We start from the raw sequence: 22,719 nt of genomic DNA on the forward strand, positions 1-22,719 counted from the left end.
GAGTTCAAGGGTCACATGCACTACTGACTGGGCCAGCCAGGTGCCCCTGGGAAAGGGTATTCTTTCTTCCTTTCTTTTCTTTCTTTTCTTTCTTTCTTTCTTTTTCTTTCTTTCTTTCTTTCTTTTCCTTTCTTTCTTTTCTTTCCTTTCTTTCCTTTCTTCCTTTCTTTTCTTTCTTTCTTCTTTCTTTCTTTCTTTTTTTCTTTCTTTCTTTCTTTCTTTCTTTCTTTCTTTCTTTCTTTCTTTCTTTCTTTCTTTCTTTTTCTGGGAAAGGATATTCATAATAAATCAGGTGCTACAGACTTGTGGACTGAATTGTGTCACCCCAGAAGTCATGTTGAAGCCATAACCCCTAAGTGTGACTGTATCTGGAATAGGGCCTATGAGGAGGTAATTGAGGTTAAATGGATCCTAGGCCAATAGGACTGGTGTCCTTATCAGAAGAGGAAGAGATGTGCACAGGCAAAAGGCCTTGTGAGGACACAGCAAGAAGATGGCTCTTTGCAAGCCAGGCAGGGAGGCCCTGCCAGAAACCAACTCTGTTGGCACCTTGATCTTGGGGATCCAACCTCTATTACTGTTCAAAAATAAATTTCTATTGCTTAAGCCATCCAGTCTATGATGTTTAGTTATGGCAACCCAGGCTAATACAGAGAGCACTTCCAGGATTTCAAACACATATAAATATACATCTTTAGGGAACGTAAGAATTCAACTCAAGCTGACAAGAATGGGTAGGAAGTGGACACACTGATGGAAAATGGCTTTTTAAAAAGTTTTATTTCAAGAACTTTGTTTTTTAACTCTTATTTCAAAAAAAGGTGGGTCAAAGTACAAAAAAAAAGTCAGTTGAATAACAGCATAGGTTTAGAAATCACAGCAGCAGAAGCAATATACAGACAGCACAGACGAAACAACCCGGTGTATGCGATTCTGTTCAGGTTCTTTGCTTATTTTGTGTTTTCTCCCTCCTGTACAAAATACATCAAGGCATGCCATGAGACCAGAAAAAGAAGAGAGTTTAACAAATGGTTACAAGAAATAGACTCTGTACAAGAGGAGGTCATGTTTCTTCCCCTGCCACCCCCCACCCTCCCAATTCCCTCTCTTCTTGCTCTGCTTTAGGTGAGGTTGTTCTGAAGACAGTTCACCTCCAAGTCAGCCTGGTCACCTTTGCCACCCTCCAGTTTGGGGGACATGGAGTTCTGGATGTTAAATGACTCCTCCTCTTTCAGGCAGGACTTGAGAACCTCCTGGATTTTGTGGGAAGCACTGGGATCATCCTGGAAGAGGAGAAAGGGTGAGGGAGGGGGCGGGAAGGAGACAGTGGATAGAGGGGTCAACTAGCCACCCCAGGCTTGAAAGAAAGAAAGAAGAAAAGAAAGAAAAGAAAGAAAAGAAAGAAAAAGAAAGAAAGAAAGAAAGAAAGAAAGAAAGAAAGAAAGAAAGAAAGAAAGAAAGAAAGAGAAATCTCTAAGACTTGAATGAACCAAACCGATTCCTTAGCAGTGGCTTTCTAGGAATGTCATCCTATAAAACACTGGCCAGACAGAGGTGAACACTTGGCAGGTAGCCGGGTTACAAAGACCTTTAATGTAGGCCAGGGCAAGGTTCTCCCTCTGGCAGACACTAGGGAGAAACGTGGGCTGGCCCCTCAAGTCTCACCTGTTGGTGAGCTCCGCCTGGCCTGCCGGGCTGCCTCCCGGGGCCGCCTCTCCCACTGAGTTCCACTCTCCCAGGAAGGTCCTGGTCATGGAGTATGTCTTGTCCGTGCGGGCAGCGGGGCATGGAGAGGCCTACGGTCAGGGATGGAGTGGCTCCCAGCAGAACTAGGGCCCCTCTCCTCACGGCAGATATACATCCTCTGATGAGAGGCCAGAGGTGCGTGTGCCCCTTGCTGGCAGGCATCTATCTACCAAAAGATGCTAACTTACAAAAGTGTTTCCCCAGTCCAAGCCGGGGTGAGTCCAGCTGCCTCCATGGCCTGCCGTACTTTGCCTCAGACAATACTGGTACTACTGGTTCACCCCACTTCTGCGTGTACCAGCACCCTCCTGCCTCCCCAGGTATGTTGCCTGCAACCTCTGGACCTTGACCTGAATTTGCTGGTTAAAGGTTTTCAGGAGACCCACATTGGTCCACAGTCCCCCAGTTGTGCATCCTGGGCATTCAGAGAACGCTTACATCAATGCTTGCCTTCCCACCTTCCCAACTCTTTTCCTCCAGAAACACCTGAGGATTATAGGCACACCTCCTTTTACTGTGCTCTGCAGACACTGCACTTTTTTAAAAATACAAATTGAAGGTTTATGGGAACCCCAGGGTCGAGCAAGTCTATCGACATCATTTTCCAACACCCGTTTGCTCACTTCATGTCTCTGTGTCACATTTTGGTGATTCCCACAATATTTCAAACTTTTTCATTATTATTATATTTGTTATGTGGCCTGTGGTCAGTCATTATGACTCACAGAAAGCTCAGATGATGGTTAGCATTCTTTAGCAATAATATATTTTTAAGTTAAGGCATGTATGCTGTTTCATTGTACACTTAGCAGACTACAGTACAGTGTAGGCATAACGTCTATGTGCACTGGGAAACCATAACTTCCCTTTGATTTGCTTTGTCTCGGTATTTATTTATTGCAGTGGTCTGGAGTGGAACCCACAATATCTTCAAGAGATGCCTGCATACCCATGTGATCTGTGGGCCTCAATTCTTTCTTAGGCACTCCAAATAGCTATTGCAAGTGCTTGGAACTCTACTGGTCAGAGACTTGGGTGGCAGGAAGGGTAGAGAATGTTGCTATCTAACCAGCTAGCTCAGACCTTTCTTACTTTGATCACTTCTGAAATTGAAGGTAATCTTCAGGTTGAAAGAGCTAGGCCTTCCCCAAGCAACTGTGATGAGTTCTTGTCCGTGCTGACTGCTACTCAGTTTGACCCGTAACAGCGCTAGGTCAGGGTAGTGACTGGTTGGAAAGAGAGTAGGGAAAGGCCGCAGGCTTACACAGGACACTACAGGTGTTCAAAAGTACTGGGCACACAGAAATCACCATCACCTCACCCATCTCCCAGCCTCACTTGGCACTTTTCCCAAAGACCAGCTTGAACCAAGCAGTATAGTAAAGTTTCAAAGACCTCAGGAATGATTTCCAGGGAACCCCAGGTGGCTCAGTGGTTTAGTGCCCGCCTTCAGCCCAGGGCGTGATCCTGGAGACCGGGGATCAAGTCCCACGTCGGGCTCCCTGCATGGAGCCTGTTTCTCCCTCTGCCTGTGTCTCTGCCTCTCTGTGTGTGTGTGTGTGTCTCTCATGAATAAATAAATAAAATCTTAAAAAAAAAAAAGGAATGATTTCTAGACAGCAGGGGAACACATGTCCCCCATTCCCTTTACCACAAGAACAAGAAGAAATGAACTTCATACAGTACTGAGGCAGATTTCAAGGACTTGGTAGTTTCTATCACTGCTGGGAGAGATTTAGAAAAAATGTCAATAATGTAAATTTAGATGTAGTGAGATGGAAAGATGTCCATGATACATTAAGTATGTGTGTGTGGATACACACACACACACACACACACACACACACACACGCTGTATGGAGAGGGAAGTGGAATGAGGTTGAACTGCACTTTTTAAGCCATGTACTTTTGTGTTGTTTGGGGAGAGACACTTGGCATGGAGGCTTCAGAGTTGGGCCTTTACAGATCCTGGGTAGAACAGACTTTGGATCGCAGCAAACCTGGAATAGAACAGGCTGGCCTGTACCTGCCAATCCTCTTACAAGGATGGGACTCACTTTGGTGCTGTTTGGTACTGCCACCCCACCGCCGACATCACACAATCTTTGGGGGCAAATAGGCATTGTGTGAGGAAAAGTAAATTTAGGGGTACTTCCAGACCTGGGCATCAAAGCTGTGATGCCATAAAGGTGGGGGCCCAAATTAAGCCTGGGTCATGGGATTTGATGAGAAAATGGACTTCTGGGCCACTAGATGGGATAAGATGAAGGTGGAGGCCCAAATTAAGCCTGGGTGATGGGATTTGATGAGAAAATGGACTTCTGGGCCACTAGATGGGATAAGTATATCTAAAAATTAGGGACACGGGTGTCCAAACAATGCTATTAGACAAGCTAAGTACTTTCAACAAATAGGATAGGTGAGGGAGTGTCTAAACCAAGACAGAGCTATCCTAATTCAAGTGTCTCTTCCAGAACTCAATCCTATTAAGCCTAGGGTTGCTGAATCCCTCAGCAGAAGGCCCATCTGCCTTTGATTTGCCAGAAGTGCCTCATCACAAGGGAGCTGGCCTTCCATCTGGCCTAAGTCCTGGGAACTGCTTGGCGTCCCCCCTTCTTGATATTCCGCCCCAGCCAAATGGGCATCCTTCATTCCAGGAGCCCCACTTGTCCAGACACAAATCCCTATCAGAAGGCAGAATGAAAGAAATAGAGCCTAAGGAGGAAGAAAGATTTCAAGGGGGTGGTGGGTGGGGAGGGGCAGGCAGAGAAGCAAGCACTAAGGGACACCATGGAGAAGTCCTAGTAATTAATGAACTGAAATGCTGGAAAGTCTGTCAAATCTTAGAAAGACAAAGTCATATCCAAGACATTCCTTTGACAGCACAGATGTGAGATCCAACAGGGGAGCTTTCAGTGTTTGCTCGTGGGCTTCAGGTGACTTTACTTAGGCTGTGCTTCCCACACACTAGCCATTCCTCCTGGAAGACTCGCAGGCCTCCACAGCTCGGGTGGAGGAGCACAGGCTTTCCCTTTTCTCCTGATGCTCCTTTCGGGGGCTGGCTCACCAGCTGCAGAACCCAGGTGAGGAGAGACACCAGGAGATTGCAGCAGTGGTGAGGCAGAGAGTGCCACCAGGCCAGGCCCAGAGCAGCACCATTTTTGGTTTGAAATCTTTTCAGAGTGTGACTTGTAGAGATTACTGGAAATGGGTAGGGAAATGACCCACTCAATATCCTTTACTTGTGTAAAAGAAATAACCCCTCTATTGGGATAAGTAGAACTCTTCAAAATCTTTGGAGACATCTATACCACCAAGGACACTTCAGGGGTGAGGGGAAGGGGATGGGAGGGACTACATGAGCAGGCTTGACTTGGATGCCCTGCAGTTCCCCTCCCAGCTCATCTGGAGATTTCCTGGCTTCCAGCCTGCTGCTAGCATTACTTGTAAGCAGTCAATGTGGTGGCTGAAGCAAGAAATAGGGCTTCACTTTAAAGTGGCAGTTGTCTTAACTGCCAATGCCCACAGATCTTGAATATGACCAGGTCCGACTTTTGGGCCAGGTGCAGAGAATTAAGAGCCAAAGGTAGAAAATCCAGGAGGGTACACCCTGTTGAACAGGGGAATCATTCCCTCTCATACTCAGAGCTCCGGCAGAGAGGACAGGATATCCCCTGAGGCACAAATTGAGGGAAAGATGCCAGGTGGAGATGACCTGCAAGATCCAAGAGGTCCCAGAGACCACCAGAGCCTCATCTTCATCCTGCCTCTTCACTGAGGGACGTTCTGAGTGCTACCCAGACAACCCCACAGCCCCAAGGCAGAGCCCACCATAGCTGCCCATCCCTTGCTGCATTCTATTTTTAAGGCTTCGTATTCTGAACCCAAGGTCACTGGGAGCATTCATGGACAAATGCCATGCTTTCTACAAGAAGAATTGGAAACCTCTGTATTGGCTCATGCAACCAAGACCTCCAAGAGGAGCTATTTCCCTCCCCTCCCCTTTTGGGAAGAGGAAAGGTGTCTGTGTACACCTGGGAGACCAGAAAATGTACACATCAGAAACTTTCCTAAGGACTCCTGCACTCTGGACAATGAATACCCTGACTGCGGGAACTACTGTATAGGTCTGACTTGCTGCCCCACGCATACAATGGAACCAGAAGACCCCACAGAAGGCCATCATTTGCCAGTATTCCATATATGGCAACTACATGCATACTACTTTGAGGGGCCGGGTGAGGTAGGGGTGGAGTGTACAGAGATGAGGAAGATTCTTCCTGCCTTCAAGGTACTAATCTTATGGGGTGATTACTGTGTTTATCAATCTTGAGGTTTATAAGACATCTGGTGTCCTGGGTTATTAGATCCATCTTGAACTTACTAATATCTTGGTGTAAAAATCAAGTAAAATCATATCTGTTACTCTCCCCTTTGTACCAAAGACTTTACAAAATGATCCAAAATTAACCTCTTTCATTTCTTCTTTAAAGCCACCTCTTTGCTCCTCTTCCACCAGGCCAAGGTCTTCCCTGGGGTTTGGTGAACAAGGTCATATTTACTATTATTCTCTCTTTCCCCTCTTGGGGCTACACTGTCCCCATCTATAAAAGGAAAACAATGGTCTAGATCTGTGTTGTTTCACACAGTAGCATGAGCCACTTTTCAGAGAGATCCGCAGCTGCAGGTAGCTTGTGGCTGCTGGAGTGGACTGTGCAGACACAGGACATCTCTATCTCATGAACATTCCACTGGACAGTGCTAGCCTCGACTGTTGAGACCTCTATGAGCTCTGATGGTCTGTGCCCCATTATTCCAAAGAACTTCTTCAAAATTTTCTCTTATCGTCACCGTGTCCATCTGAAGAGTGTGCGTTTAGCTCCCTTATCTGTGTATCAATGCATTTACCTTGTGGTATGGAGCCTGTGTCACATGACGAATTCTCAGGCTTGGATATAACTGGTTTTTGCTTTACTTATGGAATTTTCTCTGACAGTACCCAGTACTTTGGTTACTTTTGGTTAGTCTGGTCCAGATTACACACTAGAAGGCCAGGATCTTTAGAAACTGATCTATTGGGATCTTCTATTGAGTTTTAACTGATATTTATGAGCCCATCCTCCTAAGAACAGAATTTACTAGACTTACTATCGACCAGTGTTTTGTGCTCCCGTTATCTCTAACCTGCTCGTTTTTCGGTCCTCAGTGTAAAGGACACTGTTTTCCCAGCCATCCCAAAGAGCAACCACCATTCACTTCCATGACCACCAGGAAGTACCCTCATGATGAAAGCAGAGTCTTTCTTCTTGATACAGAAAGTAGAAAGACACGGAGAAAGACAAATCGTACTTCTACAGTCTAGATGAAGCTAAAAATCACAAGTCATCCTAGAAAAAGGTCTTCAGTACTACCTGTAACTCTGCTTGTCAAGGAAGTGAAGCACTATCCTGTCCCTAGTCCCATGTCACCTCCCCAACTGGTCACTCTAAGCTGACCTCCAGAGCTTTGAGGAGAGGCTCCATGCTCTGAAACAGACTACAGGCCAGGGCAGGGGCGGGGATGTGCCTGTGGATAAGGGGGCTTGTGAAGAAGACAAGTCACCTGACAGATAAGTTATCACAGAGAGCCAAGGTGCCGGCATAGTGGGAAGGAGATACAGAGAGTGTCGTAGTTTCCTTACGTTTGGGTGAGAGCCTTCGGCAATGGTGGAGAGGGAGAAGTTATCGTTGTGGAGCTCAGACGGGGTCCGGAATTTGCTGGTTAGGACATAAGAGAGCAGGGAAAAACATGAGTGCAATGATCATAGCAAAACCTGACGAAAGTTTCCTGGGTCAAATGCTTATTTCATCAAGTGCCACAGAACGTAATAAGATGTGCCGTTATTTGATGCACCACAGAGAAAAAACTTCTACCATTTAAACCATGATCCAGTACTTTCTTATCACCAAGAATTTTTATCATATCCTGGAAGTCACTCATTGAGACTTTAGATTAAGCACTGACAACGATATGAACATCTCTGGCCAGGATCGTGAATGCTAGGCAATTACAACTACATCACGACTGCCATCTGGCCAACAGTGGAAGCCAGTGATTGTAAGACACTGGTAAGTACTTTGTAAGACAACAAAGTACTGGCCAACATAAGAAGCCAGTGATTGTAAGACACAATCCAATTTCAGAGACGTTAATATGTGGTGGGGAAAATGTGCATCTTAGAGTCAGTAAACCATGGCAGTAGCTGGAGTGCATCAAGTACGGGTAGCGTTCTCAGAGCGGTAACTGGGCTTGGGAAAGAAAGCAGGCATGCCTGGGGAAATGAGGCAGCTAGCATCAGGAGCTGTGGGGCCGCGGGGGCAGGGCTCTGGGCAAAACACACAACCTGCTGATGAAGGATGGCTGGGACGGAGGCCCCGTCTCTGGCCACCGCTCTCGTTTCTCCACTCCTCAGCAGCTATCCTGATGGGTGGTCAAACCCCCCCCCCCCCCGCCCCGGGTGCAGGCATGAGGAACCAAGGGTCCTGGCTTCTGATCACATGCACAGATCTGGCCCTCGCTTCAACACACAGTTACAATGGTGAGGCCCCCTCGGCCCCGGGACGCTGAGCTGAAAGGTTCCAGGCGGCTGCCGGCATCTGCACATGGCAGGGCTTGACCCGGCAGAGGAGCAACAGATGGCGTTTTGTCCTTTTCCCAGGACCCAGGGAAAGTCCTTCAGTCGCACTCTCTGGAGGGAGTCTCAGGTCAGCGGGGAGGGGAGTAAGGGGGTAACAGGTCAAAAGGGAGGTGGGGGCAGTTCTGTATAAATTGTCTCTTGGACCCCAAGGAAGCTGAACTGCAACCTCCTCCTTTTGTGACTCCTGTGAAGCTTCAGAACATTCCTTACTTTGCTCAGTGAGAGTGATTCTCTCACAGTGTGTAAGGTCACATCCAAGTGTTCAAGGCATGGACTTAAAGGTAAATGTGTGTGGATTCTCACATGCACACAGCAGTCTCTCCTCTGCTAAGAGAGAAGCTGAAGTGAGACTCTATTCCCATCTGGCCCTTAAAGTCCACAGCAGAGGAAGTTGAGCCTGGGCCCCACCATCCCCTAAACTCAGGAGAGGTAGAGAGGACTTCCCTAGATTCCTTGCACTTCTGTCTGGACCAAGGGTTGAAAATCTTGGACCAGCAATGCCCTGGCGGACCCTTTCTCCTCAGCACTCACTCAGTAAATCTGAGGGAACTGGGGTTACTTCTTGTGATTTGTGAGCAAAATCCCCACAATGGCCGTAGCCACCAAACACCCAGAGGAAGCAGGTGCAGTCAGGTGGTGGAGGGCTGAGCACAGTAACTTACACGGGGGACCACAGCCAGGAGGTCACTGGGTGCCTTTTCTTTAAGCACCCTCTATCCCAGGCTGGGGGGTGTTGGGAATGGAACTATACAGCCACAGCATGCCACAGGGGCTTGGCCTCTGCGACAGTGCCAGTGCGTTCTGTGCAGGAATGGATAAACTCGGGTGAGACTTTGGTATGAAAAACCCAACTAGGGATGCAGAGCAGGTGCCAGGAACCCTGGTGACAATATCCCTGGATCGGATGGAGGGGTGCAGCCATAGGGTCAGGGTGGGGCTGGCTGACCGACTCACTTGGTCCTACGCAGCTTGGTATTCTCTGTCTTGAGCAGATACAGCTTCTTGGCAAAGAACACTGTCATCATGAAGAGCAGGAGCAGCACGAGGGCGGCTGAGCCTACAGCCACGCACATCACCTGGAAGTCGGTGATGATGGACTCGCAGCGCATCCCCTTGTGCCAGATGTAGTCCTGTGTGTTACACCTGTGGCAGCGACAGAGTGAGACTGAGGTGACGGGCGGTAGCCATGGCCACGGCAAGGCTAAGCCCCCTGCTCACGTCAACAGTTTGTTTCTACGTGTCTAGAGGAACTATGATGTCACTGGTCTGTGCAGACCTCATGGTAGAGATTGTGTGCAACCAACCGATGCAGTGAGCAGGACAGCTCTGAGGCCCAGGATATAGATGAGATAACCAGGGAGCCGAGAAACAGAGTGAACTGGTCACTCACATGACTGTTAAGTGACCACAGAGGCTGGGAACCCTGGTTTTCTACCTCGCAGCCTCAGGGAGGACAATCACAGGATTTTCTCAGCTTCCCCTGACCTTGGCTCTGGGTGAAAATACGACAATACGACCCTTGGCTACAAAAGGAGTCAACCCACTGCACACAGAAAAACCGATCTTGCTGTTCTGCAGTCCTGTCTAGCTCATGAGGCCACCCAGACACTGAAATAGAAGGAAGTGACAGACAAGGATGAACACAGAGATGGATGTGTGTTCTCCTCCTATCTCTGCGGCCCCCCAAATTCTGCCCCTAGAGTGTCCTGTCCTATTATCATGAGAGCTGTCGGTCGTGAAAGCACAGTGAGAATCAACCCTCTGGGTGGGTTTTAGTCCTTTTGTTGAGTGACTTTCTCTTGCCCTTGGGGACATTCCCAGGCTCCAACTCTTCCAATGACATTGCTGTTTCCATGGGAACCAGGCTGCTTCAAAGAGGAAAGATGTGGAAGGATACAGAGGCAGGCAAAGGAGGGAGGACATGAACCCCAGGGTGAATGACAGAGAAGAGAAAGGGGTCCAGAAAAGGGGAAATTATGCGTCGGAGAACTGGCTACTCTGCACCCAGAATAGAGTGAGGAGACGTGACCAACGGGAAAGTCTTTCTTTTCCAACTGAGCCTCTGCAGTCATGAGAGGCTACCTGTTTGAAGTCAGGGTTGGGAGGGGGCAAAGATACCGTTAACCCACTGTTCTAGAAGACTTCTGTTACAGCTCTGATCATTTCCCTGCAGTGGGTCAGAGTGACAGAGACAAAGGCATGCTGCAGTCTGCAACTGAGGGCTCGGCAGACTCCTGTGAGCAGAATGCAAAACAGTTTCTGAGCCACAGCCGAGCCTGGGGAGCCTGGGCGTACACAGCCGGAGGAGGAGTTTCTGGGAGGGAGGCCCAAGCATGATCCTGGGAGAGAAGGTGAGCAAAGGGAACCGGTAGGAGGACTCATGGAAAAGCCCTTCTGATGCAGGACCCACCGGAGGATCCCTGGTCAGCACAGCCATGCAGCCTACTGAGGACAAGCTTACTTTTCTACTCAGGAGTCCTAAGGGCTCCAGGAGCTTCTGGGAACTTTTCTAGGTCTCCACAGGCAGCAAGGGCTCTACATTTCATATGGCGATGGGAAGATTACTTGGAAGGTGAAAACTCAGGCCTCCAATAGGACGAAAGATACTGGTTTTGCAGAGATTTCAGCACTCCCAGGCTAAAATCATCACTACAGTCCCACTAACCAAAGCCTGTGGAGCAAAATCACAGGGTTTCCACAGATTTCTGGTAGCCCTTAACCAACTGGCAAGGTCTTGTTGCCACAATTTCTTGATGACAGTTCCTCCTTTCAACAATAACTGGACCCCTCCAATCAGAACTGTGTGGACACAGCCTATATGATTGACCCTAATCATTTCATGATTGTTTATAGGAAAGAAGAAACTGGAAGTCAAGCTTTAATGCCAAAGGCATAATATTCACGCTTTCTACATATTATTCTTCAATTGGAACATCAAGACTTAGAGAATCTGAGTGCTTCACATTCCTCCAAAAAATCCAAGAAAAAAAAAAAATATCAGGAATGACACAGAGACACCCAGATTTCAGAAATGCTCCTCCTAGGACCAACAAACAAGTCCCAGAGGAATCTGGGGGTTCTATAAAGGAAGGAGACAAGCTAAAACTACACAGATCACCCCTGACTTGTGATTCTTCCAGAGTAAGCCAGTGAACTCTCCAGCAGGTTAACTACCTTGCCATGAGGGCAGTGTGTAGGTATTCCTAATGAGGCATGGGATGGTAGGTTGCAGACAATGTCATTAGGGACACTAAATTCTCTGGGTCTTTAAAACATGCTGTGCTGGGGATCCCCAGGAGGACAAAAAAATCAAGGTAGAAGGGAAAAAGCCATAACCTAAAGTTAAGAAAGCCCACCACATCTGCTCTACCAAGAAAGATACTCTGCTTGACTTGACCTACTTGAGCGGCTGCTCTTGGGTGGGCTCCCAACGAGGAGGTCCTCACTGTGACTCTACATGCCCACCCTCTACGCATGCTCTGCAGGTCGAAGGGGTCTCCCTCCCACTACACATGTCTCAGAGAGAGTGCTCAGCAGCCTTCTTTCCTCCAGAGTAGGTTTATAAGCCTACTCTTTGTGCAAGTGTAGCCAAAACTCTCCAACAAAAGCCCTCAAGACAGTGAAGGTGGCTTTCCAAAACCCTTAGCAAAGTCCCTTCACTATTTCCTCCAAGCATGAATAAAGGACGCATGCTTGGAGGAAATACAAAATCTTACTTCTGGGGAATCTCTCCTAGTGATGAGATCACAGGAAGTACATTTAAGAAGTAATTCCCCATAGAAGATATCTGCATGAGCATCTCTTGACCTGGGAATCCCAGGATCCTCTTGGCCTGGGAACGCACCACCTCTTGGAAGTTGGGCCCATCATGTCACCCTCTTTGTTGAGTTGGCCTCACATAACACTCTTTGGGAGTTCTTTTAGAAGCCCCTGTGCACCTGCCTGCCACATCCTTACCTGCAGAAGGCCCCTATGTTGTCCACCAGGTAGCACTGGCCGCCATTGTGGCAGTAACTTGGGAAGAGGTCGCACACGGATCGGCAGGAGCCGTTATGCCGCACAAAGCCGCTGCGGCACTCAGTGCCGTTCTCGCTCGGCGCCAGGTCCCTGCCCGGCTCTCCCGGACGGGGTCTGAGGGCGATGCTGCTGCCAGGGACCAACCCCAGAGTATGCTGTGGGGGGACAGCATGCCACCGACTGGTGGGCTGGCCAGGCCCTGGCCTCAGCCCAGGCTTCTCAGTGGGCGCCAGAAGGTCACTTTCATCTTCCAGGTCTCCACCTTCCGCTGCATCCTTGTCGTCATCCTCTTCCTCCTCCTCTTCCTCCAAGTCATCATAGAAGGATGTAGTGGGGTAGAAGTCAGATTCATCAAAGGGAGTGAAGTCATCGTATAAGTCAAGCAGGCTCCAGGAAGGGGTCTCTCCCCCAGTGTCGGGGTGGTGCTCTGAGGTTCCTGGCGACACCGGGAAGCTCCCCAAGTCGGCGCCACGGCCCTCACCATCCAATCCTTCGAAGTAGTCGATGTCAATGATATCTGAGGCCGGCCGGGGCTCCAGCGTGCCCTGAAAGGGGAACGTGGGCTCTGGCCCATGCGGGTCATGTGTGCTGCCTCCCAGGTTCAGCCACACCTCCAAGGGGCTCTCCTTGGGGAGTTCGGGGCCGGGGCGTAGCTGGTCGCCAGGAGTGGGGGAGGGTGGTCCGCGGGCCTCTGTCGTCTCGGGGGTGGCGGGGGCCACCGATGCACGTCGGAGGGCCTCCTCCGGAGTCGGGAGCGTGGCCGGAAGGGCCTGGGTGTCGCCGCTGCCAGCCTCTACGGTCGCTCCACCCAGGCCCGGGCTGTCAGCCTCCAGCCAGGCTGTGCCGGTCACGGCCGCGGACGCCTCCAGCGCCTCCTCTGGCCCGACCCCAGGCCCCACCACGGCCGGCTGGCCGCCAGCTGCAGTCCACGAGGTCTCCTCCTCCCCAGCAGCTGGCGGGCCAGCCTTCTCCCGCGTGCTGTTGGCACGTGGCTCCCACGCCAGGACGCTCTTCACCTGCTCTTCGGCCTCGACGGCGCTTCCGGCCTCCCGCGCTGCGGGCGGAGAGAGGGGGCACTACGTCAGGGCCCCGCCCAAGGCCACGCCCACCGCCAGGCTCCGCCCCTCCCCCCGGGAGCGCACACCCGGCCCGGCAGTTCCCGCTCAGGCCCCGCCCCCGACAGGGCCCGCAGTGTAACCGGGCGGCCCCCACCTCCCGCCCAAGGCGGAGGTTTTACCCTCAGACTCCACCCCACCTCCAGACCCGCCCCGAAGTCGCACCCTCAGGGCCCCGCCCCGCCCCGCGCCCCGCCCCCAGCTCTCAGCCTCACGGCCCCAGCGCCTCCTGGTCCCGCCCCTTAGTCTCACCCTCAGGCCCCGCCCCCCCAGGCCCCTCCCCCAGCCGGCACCTCGGTCCGCACACCCCGGCGCGGCCCGGGCCCGCCCCCCACCTTTCGGCCTCCGCCAAGTACCCCAGCTCCTCGCGCGCCCCTTCTCCCGCCCCAGTCGCTGGCAGGGCGCTGCCCCGCCCCCTTGCCACAGCTCGCGAACTCCGCTCGTCCCCGAGGCCCGCGGGACCCTGGCCCAGGGCGAGGCGCGAGAGCCGCTGGGGTCCCGGTCGCAGTCGGTACCTACCCGGCGCGGCCCCCGCGGCGAGGACCAGCGTGGCCCCCAGAAGCAGCAGCAGCGGCGGCGGCCCCCGGCCCGGGCCCCCGCCCCCGGCGCGGCCCATGGCGCGGCGCCCCGACCGCTGTCCGCGGTCTGCCCGGCTGGCTGCGCCCTCGGCTCGCCGGCCGCCGCGCCTCCCGCCCGCGCTGCGGCCGTCTCAGCCCACGATGGGCAGCGCGAGAAGCCGCATGCCGCCGCCGCCGTCCGCCGCTGTCCCCGGCGCGCCGCGCCTCCCCGCCTCCCGCGCCGCGGCTGCCGCGCTCAGCGCCGCCCCCACCCCGCCCGCCGCGCCCGCCGCGCCCGCCCCGCCGCACGTAGCTCTGACGCTTGCCCGGCGCGGTCCGCCTGCCGGGGACAGACGGACCCCCGGCTCGGACGCCAGGACAAACGGACGTGAAGTAGCGTGGGTGCGGAGCACAGCGCCGTGCGTGGCGCTAGTCGACAGGTGCACGGGCGGGAGACCTGCGGGGCGGGGCGGGGCGGCGGGGCGGGGCGGGGCGGGGCGGCGGGGCGGGGCCCGCCCTCCCGGTGGAGGGCTGGCACGGGCCACCCCCACCTGCGAGGAACCCACCCGCCACGCGGCGAGCACGGAGGCGGGGGCCCAGACGCCCGCAAGCTCGGGGCGGGGCTCCGAAGGGCCGCAGGGGGCGGAAGCCCGAGCTCGCGCTGTGGAAATGAGCCGAGTCCGGGGCGCGCGGAGCCTCTCGGATTTCTGCGCCAATGCGTGTTCGGGGCGGGGAAGGGTCTCTGGGAGGTATGCGGGTGCGCACGGGGCGGGGCGGGGCGGGGCGGGGCGGGCGCCGGCAGCGCCAGGCAACTGGGCGAAGCCGAGGGCCCAGGCCCTAATCGGATCAGACCTAATCCGTCCACAGCCAAAGCCCAGACCCCGCACAGCCAGGCCCTCCGCGACGCCTCCCAGGGTCAGGGGGCCAGACCTCCCTGAGACTGCGGCTACCCCGCCTTTCTACTCCTTGGCTTCCTTGGGACAGCCTGGCTCCTTCCTCCCAGGATTCATCATCCCCATGTGTCCCAGGCTACCAAAGCTCAAGGTCCTGGGCAGACCCAAGCAGCCTAGATGGCAGCCTAGGGACGCGCGGGCTCCAGACCCCGGCGCTAGAGTAGTCTGCTCAGCCAAGGACCCCTCATCCCCAGAGCCCTGCTTGGTGGGGGGTTGTGGCTAGTCACCTAGCTTATCGCCCAAGGCAGCCATCCACATCTTGGTGTGTTATTGACCCAAATGGTGACATTCGGGGTCACCACCTCAGATGTGACACCTACGGTATCTGAAAGGCACTCCCATTTCTGTCCCTAGGGAGCCAGCCACAAAGACAACCTAGTTGGGGAATCTATCTCCTCACGTCCTAGTGCATGTCTCTGGATGGGATTGCCTTGGTTCCAAGTGTGTTCCCACTGCAGCAGCAGCCTCTCAGGCAGGCTGGCTGGTATTCCCTTCCTTGCCGGTCAGCCTGGCAAACTCAGTTCCTGTCAGTCACCTTTCCCCTCTGCAAAGTCTTCTCAGCCTGTCCCTGAAATTGAACGCCCTCTACCTCCTTCTCCTAGTTTCCCTCTGGCCTGCAAGGCACATTATGCACAGGGCAGGCACAGGGGGGCCCCTGGAGGAAGGCCAGGAGCAGCATGAACGAATGGATGGCAACCAGGTACTCCCACCCCGGAAACCTGCCTCTGTAGCTTCCTTCACAGGGGCTGACTTCTTGAGGCTCTTTCCATGGCTTCATGCTGCCTCTGGGGGACAGTAAATACCAGTTTGGAATACAACCTTCTCTGAGTAGAGGGCCGGGCTGGGCTTTGTACTTGCTGGTGGGCCACAGAGGCACTGTCCAGGCGCCTTCCAACCCCATCTCTGAGGCTTATCTCCATAATTTTTTTTCGAGCTGTGTACAAGTCTCTATGTGTTCCTTTGCTTCTCTGTGTCACCTTGATTCTTGGGTGGTGCTGGTTGTCAGAGTGGAGGATCTTGGTGCCTACTGTCTCCTTCCCCAGACCCAACTGGGAAAGAGGCCTCATGATGGGGCCTTGACGGCTGGGACATGACTACTGCCATGATTTTCACAAGAAAGGTCTGAATGGGGCCCTTCTCCTATTTCTTTGTTAAAACTCCAGCTACTCTAGTTTGTTCCTCATTTTAATATATCTTATTAAATATTTAAGTATTCTTTTAAATTCAATTAAAAAGATTTAAAGTAGGCTCCCACACCCAACATGGAGTCTGAATTCAGCACCTTGAGATCAAGAGTTGCATGGTCCACCCACTGAGACAGCCAGGCTGGCTGAAATTCAATTTTTGAATTATAACAAACATACGGTAGAAGGTAAAACATGAAATGTCACTTTCCTCAACGACCTTCTACCCTACCTTGGAGACAAATTCTTTCAACCATTTTCTTCATTTTGGGGTTTTAAATCAATGGTTGCCATTCACTTTCATTCTGATCCTCCCTAGACCTCACCAGCAGTTTAAGAACTGAGCACAGCACACCTGTGGAGTTTGGAGACACCTCCACGAGACAAATGGGAGAAGCTCCTCAGGCAATGGAGTGTGACAGGAAGAGCAGGATTCGGCATTAAATCTGCATGATGTTGGAGTCAGTAACACGTCTCATTTATGAGAAAGTGGTAATCATAGTGTCCAGTGACAGTAGTCCTTTTTCTGGGCACAGAGGTTAGGATGGGCTAAAAAGGGATCTAAGATGTAGGAACTGCAAAGTGAAAGAAAGGGAAATTAACTTGTCTAGAGCTTACACCCATGTTCCCCACATTTGAGTCTCGTGCATTTGGGCATCAGGGATGCTTTGTGAGGCAAGGGCTTCTACATGCCTTAGAGGTTCCTATTGGGTTTGGCAACCTGCCTCCAGTACCAAGGCAGGCACAAGGCCCATTGCCATGGCTACAGCCCGCCTCTTTGTGCATAGGAAGCCTCTAGCTTAACTAGGGGCTGCTGTCCAGGGAAGGGGCTGCTCCAGTTGCCATGGCTGGGGGCATACTTCAGTCTGGACAGGAAGCAGCATGTTTCTGGCTTTAAGTCCTCAGTAGTAACTAATTAACATTTTTGTGAATTTTTAGTTTTCCTAGTACTCTAATTTGTCCTGTTCTTCACAATCCTGCTATATATCTTACAACTTTGCGTATTTGCAAACTGACACTGAGATCATGCTAATGATGTGGTAAGGCCGAAACTTGATCTAAGATCTTGATTTCAAACCTCTTCATTCTTGCTTCTTAATTTCAGAAGAGGAATCCAGATGCAGAGGCCAGGCCTCACTTGGCAGAATGGAAGCCCTGCCTCTCTCCCCAGTCCCCACACCTGGGCATTTGAGTCAACGCCATGATTTCTTAACAGGCTACATACAACGTGGCAAGAATCTAGACTCATGTCCTAGGTCAGAGTCAGAAAGGGCCATCTAGTATGGCCTCTCCCCAGAGGGGATATGGACTATAGGGCAGTCAGCTCTGACCATTTTTGATGATGGGCTACTGCTAGTGGACCTCCTTGTACCATTACTGGGAAGAGGGGAAGAGCCAAGAGTCAGGGGCCCTGAGTTATTTGTGCTGACAAACACCTCCCTGCTACATGAACTCTGGACTCTCCATTGCACACTCATCCTAGAAAACTGTCACAACCTAGAGGTGGCCATCTTGCCTGGGCAGTGGGTCTGCTGCAAAATTGGAAAAGCCCCTGAATTTCATTATCCCAAAGCCAAGCCAGTTGGGAGAAAGCCACACAGCACAAGCCAGCACAGCCTCAGACATGGTGCAACTAGGCTTGTATGCAGGAGTCCTGCTGTCTCAGCAGGCAACCTCTCCAGGTGGTTCTCAGGAAACCCATAGGTACACACAATAAGCAGACCAGAACAAGGAATGCCAGTCAATCTGGATGACTGTGGGAAATCCAGTGTCAGAGCCAAGCCAACCACAGAAACCAGCCTGTGCAAAGTCGCTGTATTACCCTCCAATGGCACTGCTGCTCCAGGACTACCTGGTCGTGAGGGCACCTGAGGTGGCAGGTTGCCACAGGAGAGTGGGAGGGATTTTCTTTCCAGTCTTGGTTGTGTTAAGGGATGCCTATTTTGCGTAAGTCTGCAAAAGCTGTACCTTAAGGGTCTGTAGTGGTAAGGTGGCTGCCAGAAGTGTCACCTGACTGCTCTCCATGGGTTTGGAAGGGTATATAAAGGCCTCTGGGGACAGTAGGGAATAAAGCTGGTTTCAGTTCTCCAAGGCAGGCCAAGAGCAGGTAGAGGGGATCAGACAAGTCTCTCTCTCCTTGGGGTCCCATGAGTTGAAAAGGGCTGGGGGTTGAGTCACAGGACTCTCTCCCTTAGGCCCTACTGTCTCAGCTCGAACTCAGGGTCAAAGGTGTTTCCTAGTAAGAGAGGTGGGAAGCCTAAAAACAAGCCACAGGGAAGTCAAGTCCAGGGGAGCTGTTCACAAGGAGATCCAACATTGAGGGTCCCAGACTTCCATTCCATTCTGCAAGGTAACTTCCTTAGATGGAGGTAATCCATTAACAGGGGATCAAAGTGCTTTCACCTTGTTCTCAGTAAATCTTTCTTCAACAAGACCAACTGAAGTCAGCTATGCTCCAGGAGTGGTAGAACAGAAAGCAGGGGCTTTACAATAAAGACCACAGGCAGAGAGGTTTGCAGAATGAAATCTCTGGGGCTGGCACTGGGCATCCAGATAAAAGGGTGCTCTGATTATTCAGATGAGGTTCTCCTGGAACGAAGGGGAACCCTCAGGTTACCACACCCAGAACAGAAATCACGTAAACACATCCAATTTGCAGACTATTTACATTACCCCCCAGAAAACTACTGATTACACCATTTCTTTTTCTTCATGAACACTTGGCACGATCTAAGATAATATTTATTAACTATGGTCTTGAATTCCCCCTCACTCCTCAAGAATGTGAGTGGCCTGGAGCATAAGGGTCTTGCTTACCTTATTCATAATTATGACTTCACTGCATGCAAGGTCCAATGCCTGGCATGTGATAGCCTCAAATGTTTACTGTATGAACGGTCAGGAACCATAGATCTTGCTCTACCACACAACGTTCCTAACTAGTGGTTCTCAAAGGATGGTCCCCTGACTAGGTGCATCAGGGTTCCCTCTAGAAATCTATCAGAAATACAGAATTTAAGGGGTGCCTGAGTGGCTCAGTCGGTTAAGCCTCTGACTCTTGATTTCGGCTTAGGTCATATCTCAGGGTGATGAGATTGAGCCCACGTGCAGCTCCATGCTCAACATGGAGCCTATTTGAGACTCTCTCCTGCTGCCCACCTCTCTCAAAAACAATACAACATTCTGAGTGTGGGGCTCAGCAACTTGGACATGAACAATCCTTTAGGTGACCCTGATCTGGACTGAGGTTGTAGAACTACTATCCTAGATCACATGTGGGGGAACCACTCCACAGTAAAGATCTGAGAACCTGTGAAAGACTGGCTGATTATACATGTCCTGTTATGCTTTGCAAAGAACTTGCAACCAGTCTTTAGTTGGATTGGGTCAAGGGTTCACCTTCCTCACCCTTGGGAAGTACAGGAACTCTGGGAGACCCTGCCTGTCCCAGCACCCTTTACTAGAGGTCAGAATTGGAATAGGTCCAGAAAACAAAGCACAACCCACCCAGCACACTTCTGTGAGGAGCCAAACATTCACCTCTCTGCCCAGAATCCACTTCTTTTGCTTTGCTGGGATCATAAGCATCTTGAAAGCAATGGTTTCTTCCTGTTTTCTGCACAGGATTTACACCTGTGGATGCTCAAAGGTTGTCCTTAAAATAAAGGTTTACAGAACCAACCAACCTCAAGGCCTGCCTCCAAATTGGGGCTGTCTATACTGCATCCTGCCAAACAAAACTACCCATTCTTCTCTTGGGGGTGCCAGGATATTGGTCACACTCCCTTCTTCACTTTGGCCAAGGCACATTTAACTGTATGCTCCTAAGCATCATGAAGGTGGTCAGTCAGGAAGCCCTGAATCCCTGAACTCACTGCTGACCAGGACCAGGTGTGGCTGAATATTTAGGCTCTTCAGAGGACACATGAAGAGACTGGTGTGTGAATGCAGAGAATGGGACTAGAATCCAGAAATGTTCCATTTATTCGATGAAAAAGAGGGAGATTAGGTCTTCTTGATCCAATTTCCTCCATCTCCCAAAACTCCCTCCCTTCGTTTCTCTAAAATAACAACACACTGAGAAACAGATTTGTACAAAAACCACGTATTATTCCCCCCCACCCCCCCACAAAATCGGGTGGCTGTATTACAGGAACGAAACCAGATCAAAGACATGAAAAGAAAAAGTCACCACTTATATTGAAACATAACAGTGTTAAGAATTCAGGTATTCTGTAGAATTGTTACCAGCATAGTAAAAATATTTCCACCTGGATCTTTTAAATTTGAAAGTGATCACATTAAAGACCTGAGGTTACAAGGGACCACAGTATGAACCAGAATTCCATTTTCTTTCTAAGACCCCAGTGGAAAAGATAAGTATTTGGAATGCGTTTCCTTTGGGAAAGACTGGCAGGAAAGAGGGAAAACCCTGGCCATTGTCAAAAGGCACTGGGATCTTTCTGGAGGCAAATGCATTGGAACTAAACTCCAGCAGGAACAAGCTCATTTCCACTCCAAGAGTCCAGAACACACACACACACAAGGAACAAGGTCTCCTGGGCTCCAGTATTCTGATGGTGACCAGGGCCACCTGGGTAGAGGCAACACCTGAGGGTTTGAAAGGCAAATCTTAATTGTGGCTTTATTTATTTATTTTTTGCTTTCTGATACTAAGGAAAAAAGAACTGAGGTGTTTTACAAACACCTCCTTATACCCTCTCTTATGTAAAGCTTTACAGAATATATAGAAAAAGATATGCAAAAGGTGTTCCGCTTTGCATTCTAAATAATGAAACTGCCACTTGAAAATGTGATGTGAAGAGGCCAGGTACTTTGGAAATCAAGCTCCACCAAACACAGCCTTCCCCCATCCATGGAAGGATAGAGGGGACGGAGGAAGGACAAGAAGAGAAAACCAAGAATTCTCAAGTCATTCATCAGCAGGGGTAGAAATGAGCTCAAGTTAAGGCATTTTTGTGGCTCCTCGTCTGGAACGGCATTCTGATCTCCCAGTCTGAGTACCCCAAAGTTCAAAGCATGATGCTCTGATTGCCAACTGAGTTCCTTGGTGCCCCCAGAATCTTCCTGATAACCTTGCGACAGATGGAATGTGAGATCTCAGGAAGGGAAGGGAGAAGGTACGAGAGGCCCTTGATCCTGCCCCACTTCTCCAATCCCGTCCCAAACCTAAAGTACCGCTTCACTAAACCCCACTCACCCTGGACTGCAAGAGGTAGTTTGGGGACTTGAACCCCCAGCCATCCTAACCAACTTCCATGAGCTAAAATGTTTAGCACTATCTACTCACTTTTTTTTTTTTTTTTTTACGTTTTAGAGTTTTTTTTTTTTTTAAAGGGGGGGCAAAGAATGAATACAAAGCAGTGACTAGTGGACTAGACTCACTGGGTAGTCATTGCCATAGGCTCTTAAAATGTTCCTGGCTAGTCTAGGGAACAAAAGAATGCCTCCCCCAAGCCCCACCCCTAATCCAACGAAGCACCTGCATAGAAAGCCAGAATCGGTGGGCCTGGGGAAGGAGTGGGTCTGCTCTAATGCTTGTGCGTACCCCTACCGGGGACTAAAGGGGCGTGTTCTGCCACATGGGGTGGATGGAGGTCCTCACATTCCTCACCAGGAATAAAATCAGTGGGGTCCCGTCCCCATCTCTTTGAATTTTGGTGCGTCTATGTGGGGCAAAAGTCTCATGCAACTTCGCCTTCAGCACCAATCTTAGCTCAGATTAGCAGAAATAAGGTCACTTATAATGCCTTTAGGTTTGTCCCCTCTGGCTATTCCCTCTGCCCATCACCATTTTTTGGTTCCTATGAACTTAGGATGCTCCCATTTAAAGCAACAATGACAAAAGAAAAAAGAAAACATAATGATTATAAAGCATTATCCACATAAGCATAAGACAAAGCCAAAAACTGCAGGAGAGCAAAAACAATAGACATAAAATTCAAATGTTGATAGGACCTGCAGAGAAACTGTCAGTATACCCCACACCAGGACACGGGGGGGATGCAGGTTACCATTAGGATGACCAGGGCGCACTGTCACGGCAGGCTCCCCGCCTCCCGGCAGGCCGGCAGAGGACCTAACACAAGAGGTGTGGGAGCACGGAGAGGGGTTGGCAAGAGGAACGGGGAAATATGGGATGCGTGCTTGGGGCCGGGAGAAGAAAAAATCCTAAAAGAAACCCAAGGAAGCTGAGGAACTCAAGTCTCATCATCTGCCCGGCAGCTGGCGGCGCTGGGCGTGGACGCTGCCCCCGTCTTCCAGGCTAGGGGGCTGCCGACGCTGGAGGGCCTGGAGCAGGAGGCGGAGGGACTCCATCTGCAGGCGGTGGTGGTGGTGGCGGCGGCTGCTGCTGCGGTGGAGGGGCATCTGCAAACACATCCAAGAGGGACTTGTCATTGCTGGAAACAAGGGCTTGGGAGAGAGCCCATTCAGAGAAAAGTGATATAG

General features: G+C 51.1%; 2 protein-coding genes across 3 annotated transcripts in view; both read right to left on the reverse strand.

Moving 5' to 3' along the window:
* Positions 1-767: 767 nt before the first annotated feature.
* On the reverse strand, positions 768-14,350 carry CSPG5 (chondroitin sulfate proteoglycan 5). The gene is made up of 5 exons (XM_041760427.1): positions 14,074-14,350; positions 12,380-13,493; positions 9,377-9,565; positions 7,427-7,502; positions 768-1,283 (listed from the first exon to the last, which is right to left on the reverse strand). Exons 1-5 carry the CDS (start codon positions 14,168-14,170, stop codon positions 1,122-1,124), a joined length of 1,638 nt encoding a protein of 545 aa, XP_041616361.1. The 5' UTR covers positions 14,171-14,350; the 3' UTR covers positions 768-1,121.
* A 5,864-nt stretch (positions 14,351-20,214) lies between these two features.
* SMARCC1 (SWI/SNF related, matrix associated, actin dependent regulator of chromatin subfamily c member 1) overlaps positions 20,215-22,719 on the reverse strand; it is a 173,290-nt gene continuing 170,785 nt past the window's right edge. For both annotated transcript variants that reach the window (XM_041762049.1, XM_041762048.1), the window contains exon 28: positions 20,215-22,638. In XM_041762049.1, coding sequence (XP_041617983.1) covers positions 22,535-22,638 — 104 coding nt within the window. In that variant the 3' untranslated portion in view covers positions 20,215-22,534. The remainder of the gene's footprint in view (positions 22,639-22,719) is intronic.

The sequence above is a fragment of the Vulpes lagopus genome, chromosome 7 (genome assembly GCF_018345385.1).
Source record: "Vulpes lagopus strain Blue_001 chromosome 7, ASM1834538v1, whole genome shotgun sequence".
Lineage (NCBI taxonomy): Eukaryota > Metazoa > Chordata > Mammalia > Carnivora > Canidae > Vulpes > Vulpes lagopus.